Source organism: Spodoptera frugiperda, chromosome 27 (genome assembly GCF_023101765.2).
Source record: "Spodoptera frugiperda isolate SF20-4 chromosome 27, AGI-APGP_CSIRO_Sfru_2.0, whole genome shotgun sequence".
Classification (NCBI taxonomy): Eukaryota; Metazoa; Arthropoda; class Insecta; order Lepidoptera; family Noctuidae; genus Spodoptera; species Spodoptera frugiperda.
Window position 1 is genome coordinate 13,785,576 of NC_064238.1, and position 22,118 is coordinate 13,807,693.

General features: G+C 41.0%; 1 protein-coding gene across 6 annotated transcripts in view; it reads left to right on the forward strand.

The window, feature by feature from the left end:
• Nucleotides 1-11,860, forward strand: part of LOC118263893 (collagenase-like) — a 13,106-nt gene extending 1,246 nt beyond the window's left edge. Inside the window, exons 1-7 of one of the 6 annotated variants that reach the window (XR_007707313.1) lie at nt 9,797-10,004; nt 10,106-10,234; nt 10,360-10,501; nt 10,576-10,668; nt 10,926-11,128; nt 11,453-11,610; nt 11,681-11,860. Coding sequence is in view for 5 of the 6 variants with exons in the window: in XM_035576106.2 (XP_035431999.2) it covers nt 9,837-10,004; nt 10,106-10,234; nt 10,360-10,501; nt 10,576-10,668; nt 10,926-11,128; nt 11,453-11,557 (840 nt within the window). In the remaining variant the exon portion in view is untranslated. Of the gene's footprint in view, nt 1-9,796; nt 10,005-10,105; nt 10,235-10,359; nt 10,502-10,575; nt 10,669-10,925; nt 11,129-11,452 lie in introns of those variants that run through there. The other 5 variants (XM_035576106.2, XM_050705611.1, XM_050705610.1 and 2 more) reach the window with 5 other exon arrangements.
• The last annotated feature ends 10,258 nt before the right edge of the window (nt 11,861-22,118 follow it).

Below are 22,118 nucleotides of genomic sequence, written 5' to 3' on the forward strand. Positions count from 1 at the left end.
CAGCTGATATTGTCAGTTACGTTATGTTCGTAGGGATTTTATTTTGTTGTTAGTGCAACTTTTTACATGCAAATATAATTCGTTTCTATCGAAATCTTAAGCATTTTATGCATTAGGTATACAACCTTTTAAGTTTATATGGATTTAAAGCCAAATATTCTCTTTGAAATGTTTGCAATATGTACGTTGTAATTTTTGCAATGTAAGTCGGAAGTTTTCAATAAAGATTATTAAAGCCTTAGAAATGTGCAGCGGAACTTTGACGTCTCAAGTTTGGTCAAAGCGATACATCCGGGGCTTTGGCGCGCGGCCAACCATCTACTATACGTCTGCTCGTGTGTTTGTTCATCCCACTGACCAACATGCGCCGGTGATTATATTCAGGAATCGAACGTCGGACTTGTGATTGTGTATACAAGTAAGGTACTTGTTGCTCTGGGTGTGTATCAACCACAGCGGAACAATTCCCGCCGTCACGAGTAGTTTACCTCTTTTCGGCATAAACTTTGCTTTTATAGAGAACACAACTCTTAAACATTTTCACATAACTTTTGAATCGCACACTTTGAAATTGAATGGAGCACTGAGACTGAATGTTGTGAAGTTTGTGTATTGAGTTGTGTGTTATTCTACGGATACAGGAGGGAATACAAAGGTCGTGTTAATACCTCCGTGATTGATCGTCGCCAAACATCGCATCACGAATTTATTGGCGACGCACAGGCACGTCACCCTGTCCTGTGTGACACGCTGCGACCAACAATGTTGGAAAATATAATGATGTACCAGAAATGAAAATATTTTAGGACATGTTGATATATCTGTAAACATTCAAAGTCTACCTAATCAGAAGACACGCGTTTAATTAACTTTTTATTAACAAATGGAAATTCAAAAGACATTAATTTTCCAGATGTTTACACGTTGGATTTTTCAGGAAGTGAGATCAAAGACTTGCATAGAGTCGGTTGGAACGAGTCCACTGACACATGACACTGCGTCACACGTGCAGCGTCACTCGATGCGCCGCGCACCGCACCGGCCACCGTCAGATGTGAACACTTTGACATTTATCCCTTCCGCCGCGCCGTGCGTGTCGCGCCCGACCTATATCGTGTTGTTTTAATAGACCAGGTACCGATGTACGTCGGTTTACGAAACGTTTCGTTCTAAAATGGCTGTGAAATGTTCGACATGAAGTGTATCCTCTTTCGTCCTCAACTCCATTCATACGGAAAATATTGTCGAGGATCGATTGTGTACCTGCACATATTTTGATCAACAATTTTACGCATCATACATCACCAGATTTTGCGATGGGCATTGAAAAACTTTAGTGAGTTTGTTTTGCTGGGAAAGTGAACAAACATTGGCTCGATGAAAGAATAATGTTTGAGGCCCTGCGTCAATATTTGAGGGACATTATATAGGACAAGAGGCTCCACCGCGCGGTCCGTCAGTAAACATTATGTTTTGCTAGTTTTATGGCTTTCTTTTAAATCTTTTACACGTGTGCACGCCATTATCATAACTGGTGTTTATGTATGTTGATGGGAAATTTGTATTGTAATCATTAATTCCTTGGAAGCAGGAAAAATGCAAAGTAAAACACAACAGACAGTAAGGCTAAAATTAAAATATATTAATGACTATGATTTCCCTGGAGATCTGCACAGATAATCGAGTGTCAGTCGTCCTGACGTACAGTAGGCAGAGCCTCCTTACGTACAATGTACGGTTGTGTACAATGTACGGTTGTGTACAGTGTACAGTCGCGCGTCTCGTGCCGGAACAATTGGCTCCACAACACGCCTCGAGGGGAATCATACGTTTAGGCTCCATTATTAACGCATAGGATTCATCTTGAATTCCCTCTGCTAATGCTAAATTATCAGTTGTGTGCTCAGAGTGCTCTCTCGTGTTTGATCACTGTTACATAAGCACATACTACTACTAGTGCTGACATTGCTTTACTAAGGCTGTGCCAACTTTTTCTATGTGCGCTTAATTGTTAACACAGTCTTGTTATTTGTTTTCGTTTAGACGAGTCTTCAGTCTTTTGAATAGGTTAATAATGTTCGTGTTTCTTCTTATAAAGATATCAACAAAGGTAAATAAATCAGGCATAAGCCTGTCTGTTGAGCTCGAACACAAAATAATCAAACATTTTCCTTCCGAATGTATTTCCAGTTGTTGGTGTGAATGAAGTCGTCGCGTGTTATCATTTATCTTTATAAATGGGCTGGCCACACACGAGCGCGCGGCATGCATATCCTCAGCGGGAGCTCTTTATTAAAAAGTCCTCGCATTCACAGCACCACGCCACGGAGCGCGGCGCGCGGCGCTCGACGCTCGACGCTCGGCGCGTGAATGGTAATGTTCGATGTTCCCTGTCGCGACGTCGACTCTAATGCCGATGTGATATTTAAGCTAGCCCTACTTACTCTTGTTAATTCTAAGACTTTTCTGAGACGACTACCTATCATATGTAGTACATTTCTCTTCTTTAATTGTACTCATCTAATTACTGCTTTCAGAGTTTGTTTGTTACCATCCACGTCCAAACCAGTAATTATGATTAATTTTGGCACAGACAGTCTATACCAAAAATACCTTGAAGGCTACGAAAAAGATCTAGAACGAATAAATGGTGGCAATTAGCTTCCGAAATGAATCCAGTCAGTCAGTCAATCAGCCAAGGGAGAACGTAGGAATAATATAAGAACTGTTTTGCCCGTGTATGCAAGTTGTGTGCGGAATTAGTTTAGTGTCTCCTAACAATGTGAATGCAAGTACAGCACCAGGTGTGCAGAATCACAGAGTGGCAGTACGTGCCCCGGGGGTAACAAGGTCGCCACAGTGTCGCCCGGTCCCGCCCGGGAACCGCACCCGCACGACAATTTAAAATTTTACACGTTTTTGCTGACTGGGACATCACACGATATTGCACAAAGTTCAAGAAGTAAGGAAAATTCATGAGTAGGCAAAAGTAGAATTCAGTTTTAAAAATGTTCACACAATCTCTTGGAGCAGCGAGTTTTACGAACAAAATTGAAGATTTACATAAGTACATACAGCGCAGTGTTACAAATAAAATATCGCAAGTACTCATACATTATTTCCTCGTCGGACATACAGAACAAGCTTAAAATGCAATTATATTCAAAACTCAAACTGAATTATTCTTCGCTACAAATATAAATTTTAAGAGTTTGAAATAAAACATGGTCTGTATGCTTTGTTATATTGTCCGTATGACACTAAATTCCTATCCTCATTATGTCATATATCAGGGTGATGCATGGCCGGCGAAATATCACTATCCTGGAACTAATGACCCACCAAGTATCGCGTGCACTCCGCGCCAACCTTATTGCCATACAGTTATGGTTCATTTTTCCACAACTCGCCGGCACTTGGTGTCGGTTCACACGAGTCGTTGAGGCCTTATTGTCGCCGAACAGTGAAGCTTTCATCTAGTAATTTAGACCAAAATCTGTTATTATGTAGGTTCCGGGTTCAGGTCACATGTAAAGCCCACTAACCGACCCTGTCGTTTAGATAATACTGGGTTGGAGTTAACTTTAGTTAATTATTTCGAGGACAGCTGTGTAGCACGACTGAAACTGAATATTGTTCTATTTAAAAATGTCGTTTTATATTAAAGTTGTTGATTAATTCTTGTACATAATTATCTATTACTACTTTTAAATATCATGAATAATTTATCGTCATCTTGTATTTCCCGAAAATGCTAACTGAGTCGCCCACGTCATAGTACCGTCTAACACTTGATACCAGCAATGTTACCCATCATCTCTCGAGACTTAAGTCGCTCTACTGTGTCTTTTCCTGATATATCTTAAGCACATGTTTTATCACATTCAAACATTTCTATCAAAGCTCATAGAGACCTACAACCAGTAAGTTAATTAAGAGACACTGATTGAAAGGGAACTTAATTGTTATTTTGTCTTTTCTTTATGTACAAGTTATGGAAGCGAAGTAGCAAATTATACATTACGTGTTCAACTGACGAGTGTCGTATTATAACAATACATTATGACAGGTGACAGGTGACACAGTGCAGAATGCAGACAATATGCCACAGATATCATGCAAGCGCCATATTAAATCAACCCTTTCATCGCTAATGAACGTGTTCACCCGCCGGGCGGCGGCGATGGCTGTAAATAAATTAGCGATATATTTACTTCACTATAATAATGATATTTTAATAAAACGCTCCAAACATTTTCGTTTCAAATCTTTTGTGTCAACGGTTTGAGCTTTCCGTTTTGGATTATATTGTAATTTGGTTTTGTGTTTAATTGAAATAACGGGAATAATTAATGTGCAATAACCCTTTGTCAATATAATAGTAAAGTCATCGAGTGTGTCGACGTTGTGTTGTTGTCATGGATTGCATCTGGTTTACGGAATGAACAGAGAGCAAATAAATAATGCATTCGTATTGATTGTACGTGTTCCATTTGTGATGGTTTTTGTCACGTTCCATCAACACATGGGGCGCGATTGTGGGCCGTAAGTGTGTGTCCATAATACAATTAGTGGCATGTTGTTTCACATAAATAATTGACGCGCGGACAGCAGCGGCGGCCGGCGCGATGACGGATGCCACGCAAACCGATTTATTGCTAACGGATGTGATGGACGGACGTCCTCGTCCGATGCCATGCATTTTATTTATTTATTTATTTATTTATTTTGTCAACCAACAACTGTTTACACTAACAACTGTTTACCTATTTTGTCCTAACATACCTTGCTCTATGTGTATATTCATGTTTTATGTAAGATTCAGAATTGATACAATGAAAATGATTTGTAATTGAGATAAAGTTTCATTTTCACGAAGAGATTTCTACATACATAATTAAAACCAGTTGTTGATTCAAGGAGCGGATATTGTGAAAACAATGTTCAGTAAATAATACCAACAAAAGTCAAAATCCTTTCCAAATAAACAGGCTGTATTAATGTACAGCCGCGCAGCAGCACGACGGGCGAGTCGATATCTCCGGGTCCCACTCCACACAATACCATCAATATAATCTATTACTTAGCCTACAAATCCTCACTCCTACGCATTCAAGGATGTTCTCATCACGATCAAATGGACTTCATTGATGAGGGTTTTAAAAAATTACCTGAATTTGAATTGGATTTGTGCCTTCCGCCCCTCACCTCCCCTCTCCTCCAAGATCCAAGTAAAAGGAGCACCCCATTACTGGTCCAAGTACTACAGAGTGCTGGAATTGATTAATGATTTTTTATAGAAAATGAACAGTTACAAGTGCGCCGGGTAATTTGGAGACATCAATTCACAAACGCATTAAGTTCTCTATCTACTCGTGTTTTCAGTACAAATTACTTTAATGAAATAAATGCCAATAATGTAGATTACTTCGTGTTGGAGTTCGCTTTATTATTTTGTTATGTATTCAGTAATATTCAGAGTGCGTTTATTTCATGTCATTACCCCCGGGCACGCGTGTCTCAGAACGTGTTACCCTCCGCTACCCTCTGTTACTCCGGTGCTATAAATAATACTAATTCATCATGTCTTCGACTCCACGTGTCTTATGAATGTAATCTTCATGAAATTAAAGAGTTTCTTACTAAACGAAGTGTTTAATTGTGTGCCTAAATAGCGGACCCGTCAATATAATCCATCAGTAATCAGATCGAGAATGTGGATGGATCAGACTAATGTATTATTCTGGAAGGTAATTAGTTAGCTCAGATAGCAAACGAGTTTGGTTTGTGAGTGAGTGGCCATTGTTAGCACATATTTCAGAGCATATAATTATTTCTTGAAGTATGGTATGTATTGTTACTGGTAAGCGAAGACGCACCAGTCAAGTATCTGGTCTCACTATTTAACCTCAAATGGGTTGTGTTAGGAAAACGGCGGCCCCTCTATTGAAAATACTTCCAGCCAAGTGGTTCAGTGTCGGCCAAAACTTAGTTAGCAACTTCCAGAAAGATCCTCCATAAGTAATTACAACTAATTATTTGTATTTATACGAAGTTGGCTCCCAATGTGGATGGAAATTCCAGTGAATACAACACTTAAAATATACAAAATAGTGATACGGCAACAACAGCAGTTTGAAAAGCGCTATTAGTTTGAACAGCAATCAAACTGATACGATCTAGTAGTGATCGGGGCGGGGGCGCGGGGGCGCGGGGGCGCGGGGGCGCGTGGCGTGCGCCCCACTACTCACATAAACTGTGCCCTACGTGACTAATTTTGTTTTATTTCTGATCCTATCTCTCATTACCGTTTTACTTCGAATTCTTAATGTTTTCAATACACCATTGGACGGCTTTACTTGTAAAGATACCGCTTCAAGTTACCGATCTACTCGGGTAGAGTTATCTGTTTCGATGTAGTCAAGTTAATTCTAAATTAATTTAAATCTTCACAGTATACTCGTTGGTCGCACACGTGCCTCGCAGCAGCATGAGATCGACCGTTTGGTTGTAGGTTTCCAAAAAAATCTTGTCAGAATTTACTATTAAAACCTATTTAATATTAATAATGAATACAAGCTCTTGTCTAATGCTGGTAATAACTTAAACAGTAGTTATATTGCATCTTCCATTATACATTAGACATTCATTATACTTAGATGTATTGGAAGGAAACATCTCGAAACTACGCGAACAGAAGTACGTGAGTGGACCCAGTGGGCACAAGAAATTCAATAACCAGACCCCTTTGTCGAGTTAATCTCAACCCTCTTTCCTTCGTTTTAGGGTCCACGATAGCTTGGACCGGTTTAGTTTACAAGGTGTTTTTATATGTTCATTAGATCGTGCGTGATAATAGCAGCATTAGGAGCAAAAATCTCGTCTTTTGTTCTCACAAAAGTCGCTCCGTGCTTCAATGTTCGACATTTGTTTTTGCTGAAATGACAAGTTCCCGAGACAATGTTACGATACACTTCACAGGTCGGCGACATTTTAATAAGAACATTGTCGATCATAAAAACGATACAACCCTTAAGGAAGTAACGAGTACGGGTATAAAATGTACTTCGACGTATAAACATCACTTTTTCATTCGTGAAATTGTTTCTATATTCAAAGCAATAAATTCCTGGGAGTACAGTTGCTTTTATTAAAATGAGCCGCTGCAGGTACTCGTATTATAGAAAACATTTAGTTGGTGCGACGTTGGATTACACCAATTTGTAGATAAAATCAAATGAATAGCTTTCACATTAAACCAGAATTGTTTTCAATGTTTTAATTTGGTAATGACAATCAATCCAATTAACTAGCTACAAACATTCATTACCTCGATGGCCGCGCGTTACCAACACACAAACACTAATTATTTACCAACGGGCCATTATTCATACGACATCGATTGATTTATTTTATTCAAAAAGTAAGTGGGGCAGCGAGCTATGTCGGGCTGGTGTGGAGCTCGCATCTCTCGCATGACGAGACATGTCGCGCGCCCCTGGAATCCCGCCAATAAAACGGGGAAACAGAGGGGTATTTAAAAGGCTAGCAGTTAATCAGATGAAAGGTTGTCGTTAACGAGGCGTGCCGGATCGAGCGGGGCGGGCCTGTCCGACCCATTGAGCATCGCTGGTGTTAATGAACGCTAGTGCCGTATAATGGAATGAATTGAATACCTGTGTTCCATACGCAAATAAAAGCCGACGCGACTTTTATAGGGTTAACTTAGTAGAGGAACAAAATGCGTGGGACGTACACCGTGACGTCTCATGGCGTTCCATACAAATACACTTTATCCAACGGCAGAGAACTACAAACTAAATTAATGATTGCTTTTCTAAACTAACTTACTGAACAGTACATTTTACTGGTTCGCTTAAAACATGAATCCGTCATAGTTTTACATTGGCCATATAATTTAAGAACCGATACTGAATTCAACGTAATTAATTGTTAAAAGTTTCAACTGCATTGCACTCCGCAGGGCCATTTTAATAAAATGTAATATTTAATAGAATGATCAGATACTCGCGCGTTGCGGCGCACCACACCGGGATTGCTTCATTTTGGTTCATTATTACCTTATTACGTAACTGTGGTAGTTTGATTAACTGGAACTCAATTATATTATTATTGTTCGTAGAAGTGATAAAGGAGCTCGTTATCTACGTCATCACACTATGATAGACAGTGATGTGATGTATCACATCGATTCAACACGCGGGGAACATGTGAGTGTCTGGATCTTAAGTGACTGATAACGCTGTGTTACGTCGCCTTCTGTTATTTGGAAACAAAAACATTACCCGCAGGATGTTTCTCTACAACTTTAATGTAAAAAATATGTAGACAATCTGTAGTGCTGAAAGAACTAATCAATTTAAATAAACACTAGTTTTAATGTAGACAACAACTGTTTATATCTATTGGCATACTTATTTAAGGGAACTAAACAAGTACGTAGAGTATAAGAACAGCTCGAGTAAATATAACAGTGTGTGCTTATGGAAATTATTTCTTCGGAATGTTCAAGTTTAGTTAATGTTGAATCCCAAACTTTGGGCAATATAGCACTAGAGGTCGCTAGTGTAAAGGTCAAACATTCTACAACTATTTTGTAATTATAAAGTTTTTACAGGGCTTAAGTCGTGACCAACAGACATACATACGTACTACTCTATAGTACTATAACATAATATGGTAAGTTCAAAGCCATAATGATCCTTACTTACTTCTTTGGTTTCCTTCTTCTTTAATCATTGATGAAGAGGAGGATACTGACCACGCTGCTCATTAGGGCTAGCTGTACTGATACTGAACAATGTACAGCGCCGATGTCTGTCTGGCGGGTAGCGGACTTTGATTCCTGCTCCCGCGACCTACATATATCTTACCCCACAAATAATACTAAGACACCAAGCCCTCGTTGCTTGGCTACCTTCCCTTCCTCCCCGCCTCCAATGCAGTAAACATTAATTAAACTACCCGCCATAACACTCACGTCACTAGTGACACTCCATCGATGTTACGACACGCCGCGTAACACGCCATTTAACTCGCTTCACATTAAAATCTTTTACGAGCTATCCAAATTTAATACAATATCCACGGCCGTAAACGTTATCGGGTTCATATGAAACTGTGTCGTAAACGAGCTGAACCTAATGATGCTGTAAAGAGAGCGATTGTTACAGCTTCCGTAGTTCACGTGTTCATACAACGCGTGGGATACTACGAGTACTACATCTCAAGCTTAGGTTTTAGTGTTCCCCTTCTGTTCCTAGAACGAAATCTGCTATAGCTGGTGTTTCACAGAGAATCTATAATAGGGATATATATTACAATAGTTGTGTTGAAATAACAGACGTGTCAGTGGGATTCACTTCTATTTTATTATGAAGTAGGTAGAGAGTACTTGCGCGACTTGATGACGAATACACGCAAGTCGGCCAGTCAGGCACTTCAGTTGCAGTACTTCCTTATCGTTGTTTACCTTACCTAATAAAATGTATACCTTCATTCTGATGTATTGAGTTTTCGTACATATTCAGAGTTTCATATTATTTTAATCTAAAGTTCAGCAACAAAAAATCTGCGAAAGACATTCAATTGATTTTATCCCATTCCAGTACCGACTAAGTATACGGTACTCGAATCGTTGTATATCGTAGTAAACAAATGAAATCACTTCCGAACTCGTCCGAGTGAAGCCCCGTTGTGGAGTGGTACTCTAAATAATCATCATACTTGAGAGAAATTCGTGAGCACCACGTGCATCACAATATATAACAGTAGCTGCAATGTTCCCTCACTCATAGTCACCTAAGTTTGACACCATGAAGGTAGTATTGCTGTGTGCTTGTGTGGTGGGGCTGGTGGGCCAGGCCTTGGCGGCCAGGTACCACGAGCGCGTCGGCATTCCGATGGCGAGGAAGATCAGGCTCCAAGAGTCCATGCGCATCGCGGGCGGCCTTGCTTCTTATAGGGGGGAACATCCATACTATGTGAGTATATACTTCGAGAGATAATGTTTTTGAAGCTCTCCGTGTACTAGAGTCCACTAGATTGTGTAGGAGGTACCTATTAATAACGTGTTCTAATCCAGGCTGGGCTGATCATCACGTTGAAGACCGACATAACCTCCATCTGCGGAGGCACCCTGCTGAGCCACTACCACGTGCTGACCATCGGCCAGTGCTGGTACGATGGGGAGAACGAAGGCAAGTCCATCCAGGTCAGTAGCTACCTTTCCTAATGCATCACTCAGCACACAAGCCAAAGACGGGAAACTCTCATGACTCTTTGAAATCATTACAAAGTTTTTTGAAGTCTTACTACTACTTATGCATTATTTCGCAGGTGGTGCTAGGCACAGCGACCCTCTTCACCGGAGGCACCAGGACGTACGCCGACACCATAACCCTGCACTCTGACTATGACCCCGACACCCTCGCCAACGACATCGGCATCATAAAGATGCAGAAATATGTCTACTTCGACAGTAAGCTATACAACCACAATACTCATCGTTGGTACAATTAGATTGCGATGTTATAACAATGTTTTTTCTTTCAGAATATGTAGACTCAATAATTCTGCCCGAGGCATATTTCAGCTCTCTCGCTGGCTACAAAGCTGAAATTATTGGATATGGACGAACGTCACCTGGTTTGTTTTCAATTTCTACTTTTCAACAATTATATATTTTCATTAATATTTATTTGACTAACTACAATTTACTCGTCAGCTCTATAACAGTTAGTAGATGTTGCTCAATATGCGCATAAACTTAAAAACATATTTTTTGTAAAGCTAGTTATTTTTTCCAATGTACTTACTCCAATTCGTTGGATGTTCCACAATGCAGCTAGCACTACTTGGTTCTTATTTACCACAGTATTCATATCTAATGTTTTCTCTCGTAGATGCACCACTAGACGAAAACTCCACCTTGAACGATGTGTACGTGAGGGTGATGAACAACACGGACTGTGCCCAGATATACGGAGACAGTCTGATAACCAGAGACGTCATGTGCACCAGCGGAGCCAACGGGAAGGGAGCCTGCGGCGGCGACTACGGCGGCCCACTCGTACTGCGCCGGTTCAGCAACGACGAAGACATGCTGGTATGAATTTAATCAGTAATTCATACTGATCTCATGCCCGTGTTCACCAACTATCCCTTAACTGAGAGTTACTGAGCGAGAGACAACACCTCATCTAACCCGAAATGTCATTAAGAGTCACGTATCGCTAAAGTAGCTTGAGCATGATCGTTAAGTAAGCAATAGAAAAGTTGCCGTTGTAGATGATATAAGCAGGCTCCGGTATACCATTGTTGTCCACAGGCCGGCCAAACTCAGTGCCTCATCTAGTTATTAAAGAGATTGACTTGTAAAACATTGTAAGCTATTTGCAAAAATAAATATCATTTATCTTTTATTTATCAGGTGGGCCTGGTGTCGTTCACGGCCGCGGCCGGCTGCAACGCTGGCTTCCCCACCGGGTACACTCGGATCACCTCACATCTGCGCTGGATCAAAAAGTTCTTGTAACTCACCAAACATCAGTTCTGACAACAGCTTTTTATACTAACTTATGTTACATACTTGAATATGTATTAAATTCATTTTTTATTTAGCAGTTTGAGTAATAAAACCACATTGAGAACATTATTGCTTATTGCTTATTTATAAAAATAGAACTATCGTTATTATTCGCCAAACACATTGGTTTACCCGACGAGTCGCGACACACGTTCGTAACTGTCTAGTGTATACTGGTTTTATATCTGTTTATTCAGTAAATTGTTTTCTTTGTTTATTGTATATATATCAATAAACATCCAATTCTTGGCACTTAAACTTATTTATTTCATCTTAAACCATTACAACAACAGCATTTGATTACAATAATTTTAGGAACTACTACTAGCAGCATCTTAGGCATAAATAATGTGTTAATAACTGGAGCAAATAGTGGTTCCGTAGATAACGGCGAGCGGACTATAAATAACAGTGGAGTGACGTAAGCAGGCGCTGGACACCTCGGGACACAGCCTCGAGGGGCACGGCTGGGTACGGCTGAAGGTTTTGGAGACTTTACATGGATGAGTCAAGATGTCTTAATAATAGTGGCGCAAGAGTTTGAAATAAAATGGTAATACGTTATAAAGAAGTCGATGGTCTGCAATAGAAATAAATGCTCAGTAAGCAAGGTGCTAGTATTCATACATAGTGTTATGAAATATTTATGGTTGATATTTCCACACCTCATGAGCGCAGTCTCAGTGCTCTCACCGACTGGCTTCGAGCCAAAGCCATCAGAGACAAGGGGACAGCTTCCTAGGCCACCATGATAAACGTTAAGCCATTTGAATGTGTGATAGGCCAAGCAAACTCGGACTTTGCCGAAGCAACCCGAACAGTTCCGAAGTTGGCCGGCCTACCACTGTAATGTCCGCTGCCTGACTCGAATACCAACTAGTCGCGTAATGTACACTGATTCCTTACATTATGAGATTACTACATTTGTGTACACACATCACACAAACGTGCGCGGAAAAATATATTTGTGACATTCCGTCATCGCGTTCGCTTCCTATGTTGTTGTATTAGAATCTATGCATTGTGCATTAAGTGCACAAACAGTCGCTCTACGCAGTGCACAATTTCCAGGATAGTTTGAAGGAGACGGCTGTGGCAGCAAGCAGCACGTGGTAGGAAATTATACGTACAACAATAGAGACAGCTCAGCATTAGCGAGTGTTGTTTCCACTGGCATTTAGTATTTGCCTGGAACCTGATTCTGTGAAACATGTACATAGTTATAAGAATTGACGAAAATTCGTCCAATAGTTAGTTATCGTATTCAGAATATTAACACACTCAGTACTTTTTGAAACAACGTTTTCCCGTTACGTAAGTATGTTTCAATTAGAACAAACAAACAAATATTAATTATAATTTCACTTAGCACCCTCTAGTCTAGCCGACGATGTCAGTCTAGTGACGCTCTGTAAATCACAAATGTCACGACACGTCACCGCTTCAACTTGATACACTTTATGAGTGAGCTCTAAGGAAACTCAGTCTAAATCAAACACCTACAAATACGTATTTCGTACAAATGTTCATTACAAAAACCAATTAAAATACTTAGTAAATATTTCTCTGAAAGGACAATCTGCCAATAGCCGAAAATAATTAAACTCTTTCTGTCAATAGGCAGCCATTTGACACTCAAAATCCAATTAAGTACTGGAGTTGTTGTTACGTAACGAAAACGAGTGTCAGTTGTCCTCTCAGTCCGCTGGAGTGGCTCGGAGGACGGCGGACCTCCAGCTAAGCGCGCGTGAGGAGGGTCGCGCTGATGATAGATTTACTCCCGACGATGTACTCGTGACAAAATAACATTTACACACACCTCCCTAATCTTTTACACCACTGGATTTGTACGTCTTGTTTATCTACAATACATTAGGTATAAAGTGTACACAATATAAAGTTTCCCAAAGATTCCTGCAGAACATAGTCTTAAAGAAATAATGTTCCTGTATTTTGATGTTCAGTTTCCGTGCTGAAATAATAAAGTGCCGGCAGTACGGGAGCAGCGCACAACAAAGACGCGCATTGTTTACTTACCGGAACATTGACTAACAAAACCAAATTAAGTTATTCTTAGCGTTCATCTTCTTTAACGACTTGTTTAACATGAAAAGCTGAAAATACTGTTTTCAGCTTTCATCTCTTTGTTTTTGGATCGGCTTTAGTACCGTGTAAAGTGTTGATTCGCTAAATCTATGAATATATAAGTTATTCGCATGCTAATCTCGATTTAAAGTACCAAGGCTTAAAGTCAAATAAGTCCAAGTCTTACATTTCGCTTAAGTCATCAATATTGAGCCCAGCAGTATGGAATGTATAGAGATATATTTATATTAAAAATTCAAGCGTCAATAAAATGATTGATGACGACCCAAGAATCGGCCGAATTTGAAATATTAGTATGGTAGGTACAGATGAAAAAGTCGCGGATGTAGGGCAGGCGGCGCCCGGCGCATGTACTGACATTGACGAGAATACAATGTATTCGAGTCGCGCCGGGGAGCAAATATATTTGTCATTGTATTTGTTGTCTGATCAATCAGTCGGCGGATCAGTTTGTTTGTGCTCCTATCAGCCGGGATGAGCCGGTAAATCAATTTTAGGCGCAAAGTTGCGGATGTACTGCGCTCGACGCCGACTTGTTGCGGAACAACGCCGTGTATATACCTGTACATAACGTACATAACGTACCTACACAATGTACTCAGTGCGCGACATTTAGCTGTGATTGATGGCTCACCGATTCGTTACACAACTACGTCCCATCTTCCAAAGGATAAAACTTTACACGAAATTAATGTAAGATATACACGTTCATCCCCTAACTCCAGCAACAATAACAATAACGTTGCCACATACTAAATTATTACGCAAAGATCAAACCGTACTTGTGAATAATTAAAACTTATCGAGCTAGAACAGCAAAGCAAACATGAACATGATCGGCCATTATGCATCCAAACACTAATATTTACTGAAGCGAACTAAAATTCGGCAACACAACGCCGATCGTAACGTATGCATAGAATAATTAATTACCACACATGACGTCACACATCATCTGGTGATACACTGAGATAGTGTCCACGAGAAGCAAATCCCTCGGTTATTGAGGTCATTCTTACATCAGCCGCAGAGAGCCAGAGCAAACATGCCTGGCAGGAGTCGCCGCTTTCAAAACCTTTTGGAAACATTCTAGAACATTCCACTTTCATAACTGTGCCAGACCAATAACAACTTTGTCGTGTTATGTTAAAAGTTCATTTTCAATTTTAATATAGTTGAGCGTTTGGACGTTGTGTGAGTAGGTGTGGGTAAGTATTGCACCTTTGTGGAGTTGGCCCGAGGCGTTGCAAAGTTACACCGGTGTTGGTGATATTCATTGTGGAGAGCAGTACGTTGCAGTGCGCTGCAGTGGGTAGCAGTACGTTGCAGCGACCGGCGGAGATGTACGAGCTAAGCCGAGGGTCCACGCTACATGTATGAGAGATGAGCCTCGGCCGCGCTACTTCTCGCACACCACGCCTGTGGTAACTGTAACATTACAGAGCTTCATAGCTTATTCATTGATAAGATAAAGGCTTTATATAAGGACACACGAGTTCGTCATACCGAAGTACATCATTCAACTAAATTTTACTTTTCAATGCAATAAGTTGTCGTTTTGTCAAAATAAAACATAAGTTTTAACACGCATTTCGACCAAGTTTACAGAAGTGGCCATTGGTGTAGTGCGCACGTCATTGGTACGATGTTAGAGACACCAGCCGCGTGACGTCACTCACAGTTAAATCTTTCTCGTGGAAATAATAACCGGATCCCCCACCGACATCGCAGGGCTGCCGGGGGTGGGCAGCTGACTGGCACTGGCATCGGTATTATTCTGATGTGGTAACTTGTAGCATAACATTACGCTTGTTGTTCTAACAAGAAGCATAAGAGACGTTGGTAGGTACTTGAATTGTCTGCCTACTTTGTTATTTGAGTCTAGAACAGTAAGCAAATATAAAGGTATTCCTGTTTTTCTCCTCTAACAAATAGTACTCTAACAAAATGAGGTAAGCTACAAGTCAAACAACATAAGAATTAAGTAACGCGAAGTATTACACAGATGGCAGATTGTGAATGTCACCTTTATATTAGTGACGAAGGTGAGGAACATTTCAGTTTCCGCAGAAGTAATGTTGTCTGACGGAGTGCCGGACTCGTCCACGCAAATAACCCGTTCGATGTGGCTCGCTTCAATATACCGAGTATAAACTAGGAATGCGTCAATCCCAGCGGAATAAAAACTAGCTCGACAAAAAATGTTTGTGAAAAACAAAGTCGTTTGGCATCCCTGGTACGACAGTAACAACCTCTCTGTCTGCTAGTGACAGAGCAATGGCTGCCGGCCCTTTGTTGCCTACTGCCACTTTGTTTTGTACATTTTTATTATGCGAGCGACGACATTATTGTGTCATGTATAACAGATTGCTTTCTGCCTGCCTCGTTAGTGCCCGCGGAATCCTGATCGCGATAATTATTATCACAATATGTCGCGCCACGGCCACGGCTTACATTCCACCTAAATACATTACGCAAGCCTAATGTGGAAGCTTTACATAATTTCTTGCTGAAACGCTTATTGTACTATTAATAGACTGTTGTAGATTACACTCCATACAATAAGCATCTAGGCAACCGGTTTACGACATTCAAGTTTATTCGCATGAATATCGAAAAATCGCGATCAGAAATACTGGTTTTATTCTTCATACGTGTAACGTAAATCTGTCGTATAAATAAAAGCGTACACTTGTCGGAGGATATGAGTTAGAGCCAGCAGTTTGCGCCATACTTCCCAATAGACAGCATTTCATAACAGGAGGCGTCCTTCCGGCCAGGCGAAGCCAATATATTTAATGTTCCAGCCAACTTGACTCGTAAAAAGTTTAATAAGGGTTCCTCTGGCTCTCTAGGTCCCAGTTTCTGGCAAAATTGAGTAATGACGTGGCATGTTTAATTTACGGTCTGTACCACCCTCGAAGGTCAAAGGTACTTAGATTTGAGACCTATATTAGGACTGAATAATTTATCACAAGCTCCCCGAAAAGGGTAATTGAGATGCCTTGTCGACACATTGACATGCCGGAGGACCCTTCACGTGTTTGTTGCCGGACTATTTCAGCGAACATCGCTGTAGTTACAGAGGCTATTTACTTATAGCGGACCGTACGGTCACGGATAGCTTTGAGAATTCAATAATATAAAAACGGAATAAGATTTTAAATCCTTTACATCTGAGAGTACAATGCGGTCAGCTAAGTGGCTCCTGGAATTGACAAAAGCCTTGCGAGACGGTACATCGTGCAGTCGGTGGCGGTACGTCTCGAGTGCTCGGCGTGCAGTGCGGGGGTACAGAGCCGGGTCCTGAGACACTTCAGCTCGAAGTGAGCGGCCAGTCCCTCGGGTACAATCCAAACTTAACTAACGTCCGGAATTAGGATTAACTTTTAAACATTAAATTAGATATCTGCTTCAGCCATTATTTAATTTCAAAGTTAACTTTAGTCTTACAATATTTTTTTTAAGTTAATAAAAGCACTGTCCTGTAAACCGGCAATATTGTTCGGTTTGGAGAATAATCGTTAGTTTGCAGTATAACGATGTATAACGATATCTGTCCGAGCTTCAATAACCTTTGGAAGCACACAGAGTCTCACATGGCAGCGCCCGGCCTCAATCTACTATCGCCTCTATATCAAAAACTAATCCGTCGAGTTTACGTGGATCAGTAATGGATATGTGTGCCTCTGACACACAATTACGTCCACATTACTCGGAACCACAGACTCGTACCATTTATCTCACCCTTATGTGGTAGATCTTAGAGCTCAAATTGTGTGCAGCTATTAGAAATGAAGTTGTATCAGCAAGACGTCGTTGTTCGTCGCAGCAACTGCGGTATTGGACGGATGCAATTCTGGATTGATCCCTGATTGTGCAGCCACTGCATCTGCCATACAGTCCACTTTGATATATTGAGCTTCACTATCAGATCCAATTCCATGATATTTCAAGAGGAGGAGATGGATGTTAAGGTCTACTTTATTTCTGTATGTTTCAATTACTTTGACAATGCGATAGTTAATTCTTCGCGGTATACGGTTTGAATGTATTGCCTCGCGTCCAAGTAGCGTGGCTAGTATTAGCATGCGCCATCGATCACCATCTAGCTAGGACAGTTCGCCCGGATCCACTCGAGGTCGGCGCGCGGCTTAACGTCTCGATCCCCTTTTTATTTATGTTTGCTGGACCGTATATTATGTAGGTAAGTGCGCCTACCTAAACCCCAATATTGCTATATATGTGCCATGAAAAGTGATATCAATCACTGATCCGACCTTATTCGATATTCACTAACGTATTTCTATTACTCCCTGCCCTGGATATTCGACTCTCTTGGGTACACGTTTAGAGTATATTTTCGCCTGTCTAGATTTTTTTCTACTGTATATGGTTTTTCACGCATTTCCTCGTGATTCCCACCGTTTGACGGGCGACAAATATACATTTATCGTGACGTTTATTACGTGACATTGATTTATGAAGTGTGTCTACGTCTTACACCGCTTACTGAGAGGAGATATCACACAGCTTGACTTTACACAAAGCGTGGAGTGGCTTCGTGGAATTCCCGTCTCATGTGTAGCTAAGTAAGCGGTTCAAATGGAGGTACACTCCTTAATTTACCTGTTTTGTTTTATTACTTTCTTTCACTCTTAATAATGAGTGTTTTTTTATTGTTATTAATAGCACATATTATCTAAAGATTACTCGTGCAATCTCCATTCGTCTGCAATATCTTCCAGCTATAAACGTGCACCCAATATAGTCGCAGGATTACACCAACGTAACTATAAAATAACTCTTTGACTTGGCAAATTAAATTCTAACTTCCTTCAGAGAGTTCAGCGCTGCCATCATAAAAACTCGAAACGGTTTCTTCGGGAAATAAGTTTGATACCAAAATAAAGTTTTAGGAAGTCTCAATTTTGTCATAAAATGAAATAAATAGTTTCTTGTACTGGGTGGAAGTGGAGAGTAACGACGGACACCTTACAGGAAGATGGAAGAAGTCTTGTGCAAAATTTGTGTGTATGTAAACAAAAAGCGGTCGGCGGCGGCGGCGGCGGCGGGGCGTGACATTAGTTGTGTGTCGTCGAGCGGAGGCTCGCGTTACTTGTACTTGTTGGGAAATAAATAACAGGCTGGTTACGCCCTCGTAAACCACAACTTGCCGCACGTACCGCAGGTAGCGAGCAGCGAGCAACTTGCGAACTTGCAGATATATGCGCAACTGTTTGTCCGCGCGGGCGGTGATGGACGAGACCAGTCGTTGAAGGCAGAGGTTGCGTGGGGTACACTAGCAAACTCGAATCTCATAAACTTAACCATATTGTCAGGGTTAACATGTAGAACCATCGTATGTCCATATTGCTCATATAACAGTGTAAAACGATTGCTTGCTGTGAAAAATCTTTGAAACTACTAAAACTTAACAAATTATTTAAAATAGCGCGAACTTTACATAAAACGGACCGCGCACAATTAATCAGAAAATGAAAGTCTCAACACCAACATTTTCAGCTGTTTCGTTCCAGAAAGTTGTTATTAATTTCCATCGCGGCGCCGATAGTATCGCCCGCCGCCGCCGCCGCCCGTAACTTGCACCGGCAGCCGCTAAACTTGACGCGTTTATCTTGCGCGCAAAACACGCGCCGAACAAAAAGTGGCGCCGCGCGGAACTTAGCTTTGTTTACCCGGACCGGGCCGGGCCCGACTAAATTACACAAATTAAAATGTCACTTAGTCGAGCCGATAAGCGCGTTTACTAAATTAATTGTTACCCCAGTTGTTCATGGTTTAACTTTAAATTAACTTTTGTATGGGGATTTAGTGGTGTCACTTTATTAAGTCACGATAAACCTAACTCTTTCAATTATATTACGAAACTTTATTCAATTGGTTGCACTATTTTTCGTAGACGTTTAGACATGCCGAAAGTTCCTGGATATGAATAAAAATGAACACGTGCTAGTCCACAGACACAGGTTCCGTAACTTGTTCAGAAAGTTTTGAGCAGAGGAAGTAACTCGGCCGTTGAACTCGGGTACAATTCCGGTCCAAACTCGCAGCGCGACCACTAACTCAGTGCAACTATAGCAACTGCAGCAACTATAGCAACTATAGCCTACTGAAGTTAGCGTAACGAACTGTCTTCAAGCAGAACGAATAAGTATTCTTCGAGCGTCCACTCGGCGGAGCAACTTGTGAGTCCGCATGTGCTAGAACCAGGCCGCCGCCCGCCGCCCGCCGCCGCCCGTACACAGCCGCGCCACGTTTACTTCGCAAATATCTCAGTTTGAAGACATCTGCAAACTACTGTCACACTAGCTGAGCGAAATCCGGCGTGTGGACAGTGCGCGCTGCTCCTTTCTAGGCGTGGTGAATCACACTGCCGCGACATGTACGTAATGTGTCAATTCCCACTGCACATAATTAAACGACTGTTGGAAATAAAAATATTTATAGCACATCAAACATTGGATAATGAATATCCCTCTCGTGCCGTGGTCGAACTAGCAACATTCCCACACTCGCAGCGCGGCGGCCGGCGGTTGCACAAATATTTGTGGCGCGAGCTCTTCACACTCGGAGCGCTCAATTACCCTATCACTATTTATCAGGAATGTGTATCATGTGTGATGTGATTCTCTGGAGGTTTTACGAGTACACGTCGTAAAGAGTGAGAGGTGACTGAGGTTAAGAAAAGTAACTCACTGTCACCTGCTCATTGAATCAAGAACCCCTCGTTTGTTATATTTATATTGGAGAGGAACTCAAAATATTCTCCATGTAATGAAAAGCGATAAAATCGACAAGTCTCTGTGAGCCGAAAATTGAGCGCTGAAAACGAAATAGTTGTACTGTTCAGAAATTATATTATTATAATAGTTGGGGAACAAACTCCGAGCTGCGGCGTCAAGTTAACTTAAATAACAACATCTCCAGTACTCGGCCGCCAGCGATAGTTTCAAACGTTTACAATTTGATACGAATCCTCTTTTAAATGAAACGGTGTGTACTTTCACAAAAGCTGTTATTTTTATGGCTGTAGGATAACTAGGCACGGCCTGCGGTCGTGCTCGCTAGATTAAATATTTCTGTGTGCTTCGTGCTAACAACGGTTGTCATCAACTTTTTGCTAAAGATTTTCCCGAACTCGTGCATACACAAGCGTTCTGTGCATGCATTAAACCACCGAGCATTATGCATGCCGCTCCGATCACATTATGTACGCTTGGATTAATATAACTTACTTTAACATTAAATCACAACACATACAATGTTGTTCACCTTACTTGCAAATAATTATTTTCAACAGTCGATTACTAATAACGTAGACAAAAGACATTCCTTTTAACAAAACTAATCTATAGTGTCACTGGCTCAATAACATGAATAAATCAGTGCAGACTGCAATCATCTCATTGTCATTGTTGGTGAGATGTCGACTGAGTCACATCTCCCGCGGGTGCAGTACTAGCGAGCAAGTCATCACACACCCCTCGTGTACATCTGCCCCTGTCTTCGAACACAGACCTCCTGCTGGGTGACCTGTCAACATAAAAATAAATAACACCCTCTATTAGATAACTCGCCACAATTTAAGAACTAGTTCATTTTGCCCTTCCTCATTTGTACGTATTCTCAGATTTACACGAACAAACTTAACAACAGCAATGATACAGAACAAGAAACATTAACATTTGCATATAATGGAAGTGCACACGCATGCACAGCACTATGTCCTAGCAAACACTTTAACTTATTACGTCACTAAATTAAAACAGTGCGGACAGGGGCACATAAAAACTTATATTGTGTCGTCTCTTCTTATGAAATAATACGAGGCAATTCCATTGTGTAACTCTTTCTCTCTCATTCCATCACGAAAGTGTTTCCATCTCTGTCTGCAGCCCTCGGTAAATGTTACGATGTATATTAATCTTGCTTTTAAAACAAATGTTGTGGACTGGTGTAGTGATTAACTCACAATCGCTGGTCATTACGCGAAATATCTTTAATGAGCGGCTTTTGGCTACCAGCGGATGATGCGGACAATAACCAACACCTCCATTATCAAACGGTTCATGACTGGAATGATTAACTGTTCTGTTTCATTCTAGACAATTTTGTAATTAAAACGCATTATGGACTTAATGGCGGTTCTCGTTCATTTTATTTATATTTAAACAGCGAAATTATTGGATTAATGGTGCGGGTGACCTTTGGCGGAGGCTTTACAAGATTTAATGTTAATTAATGGAGTTTCATTCCTTGTATCGCGCATCATTATATCAATACATCGGGCGCGGGTGTCGCAGTGAAGTATCGCCGCCATCTTGAAATATAATCTGTGGCAGCAATAACTGTCACCGCGTCAATGCATCATGGCGGACTA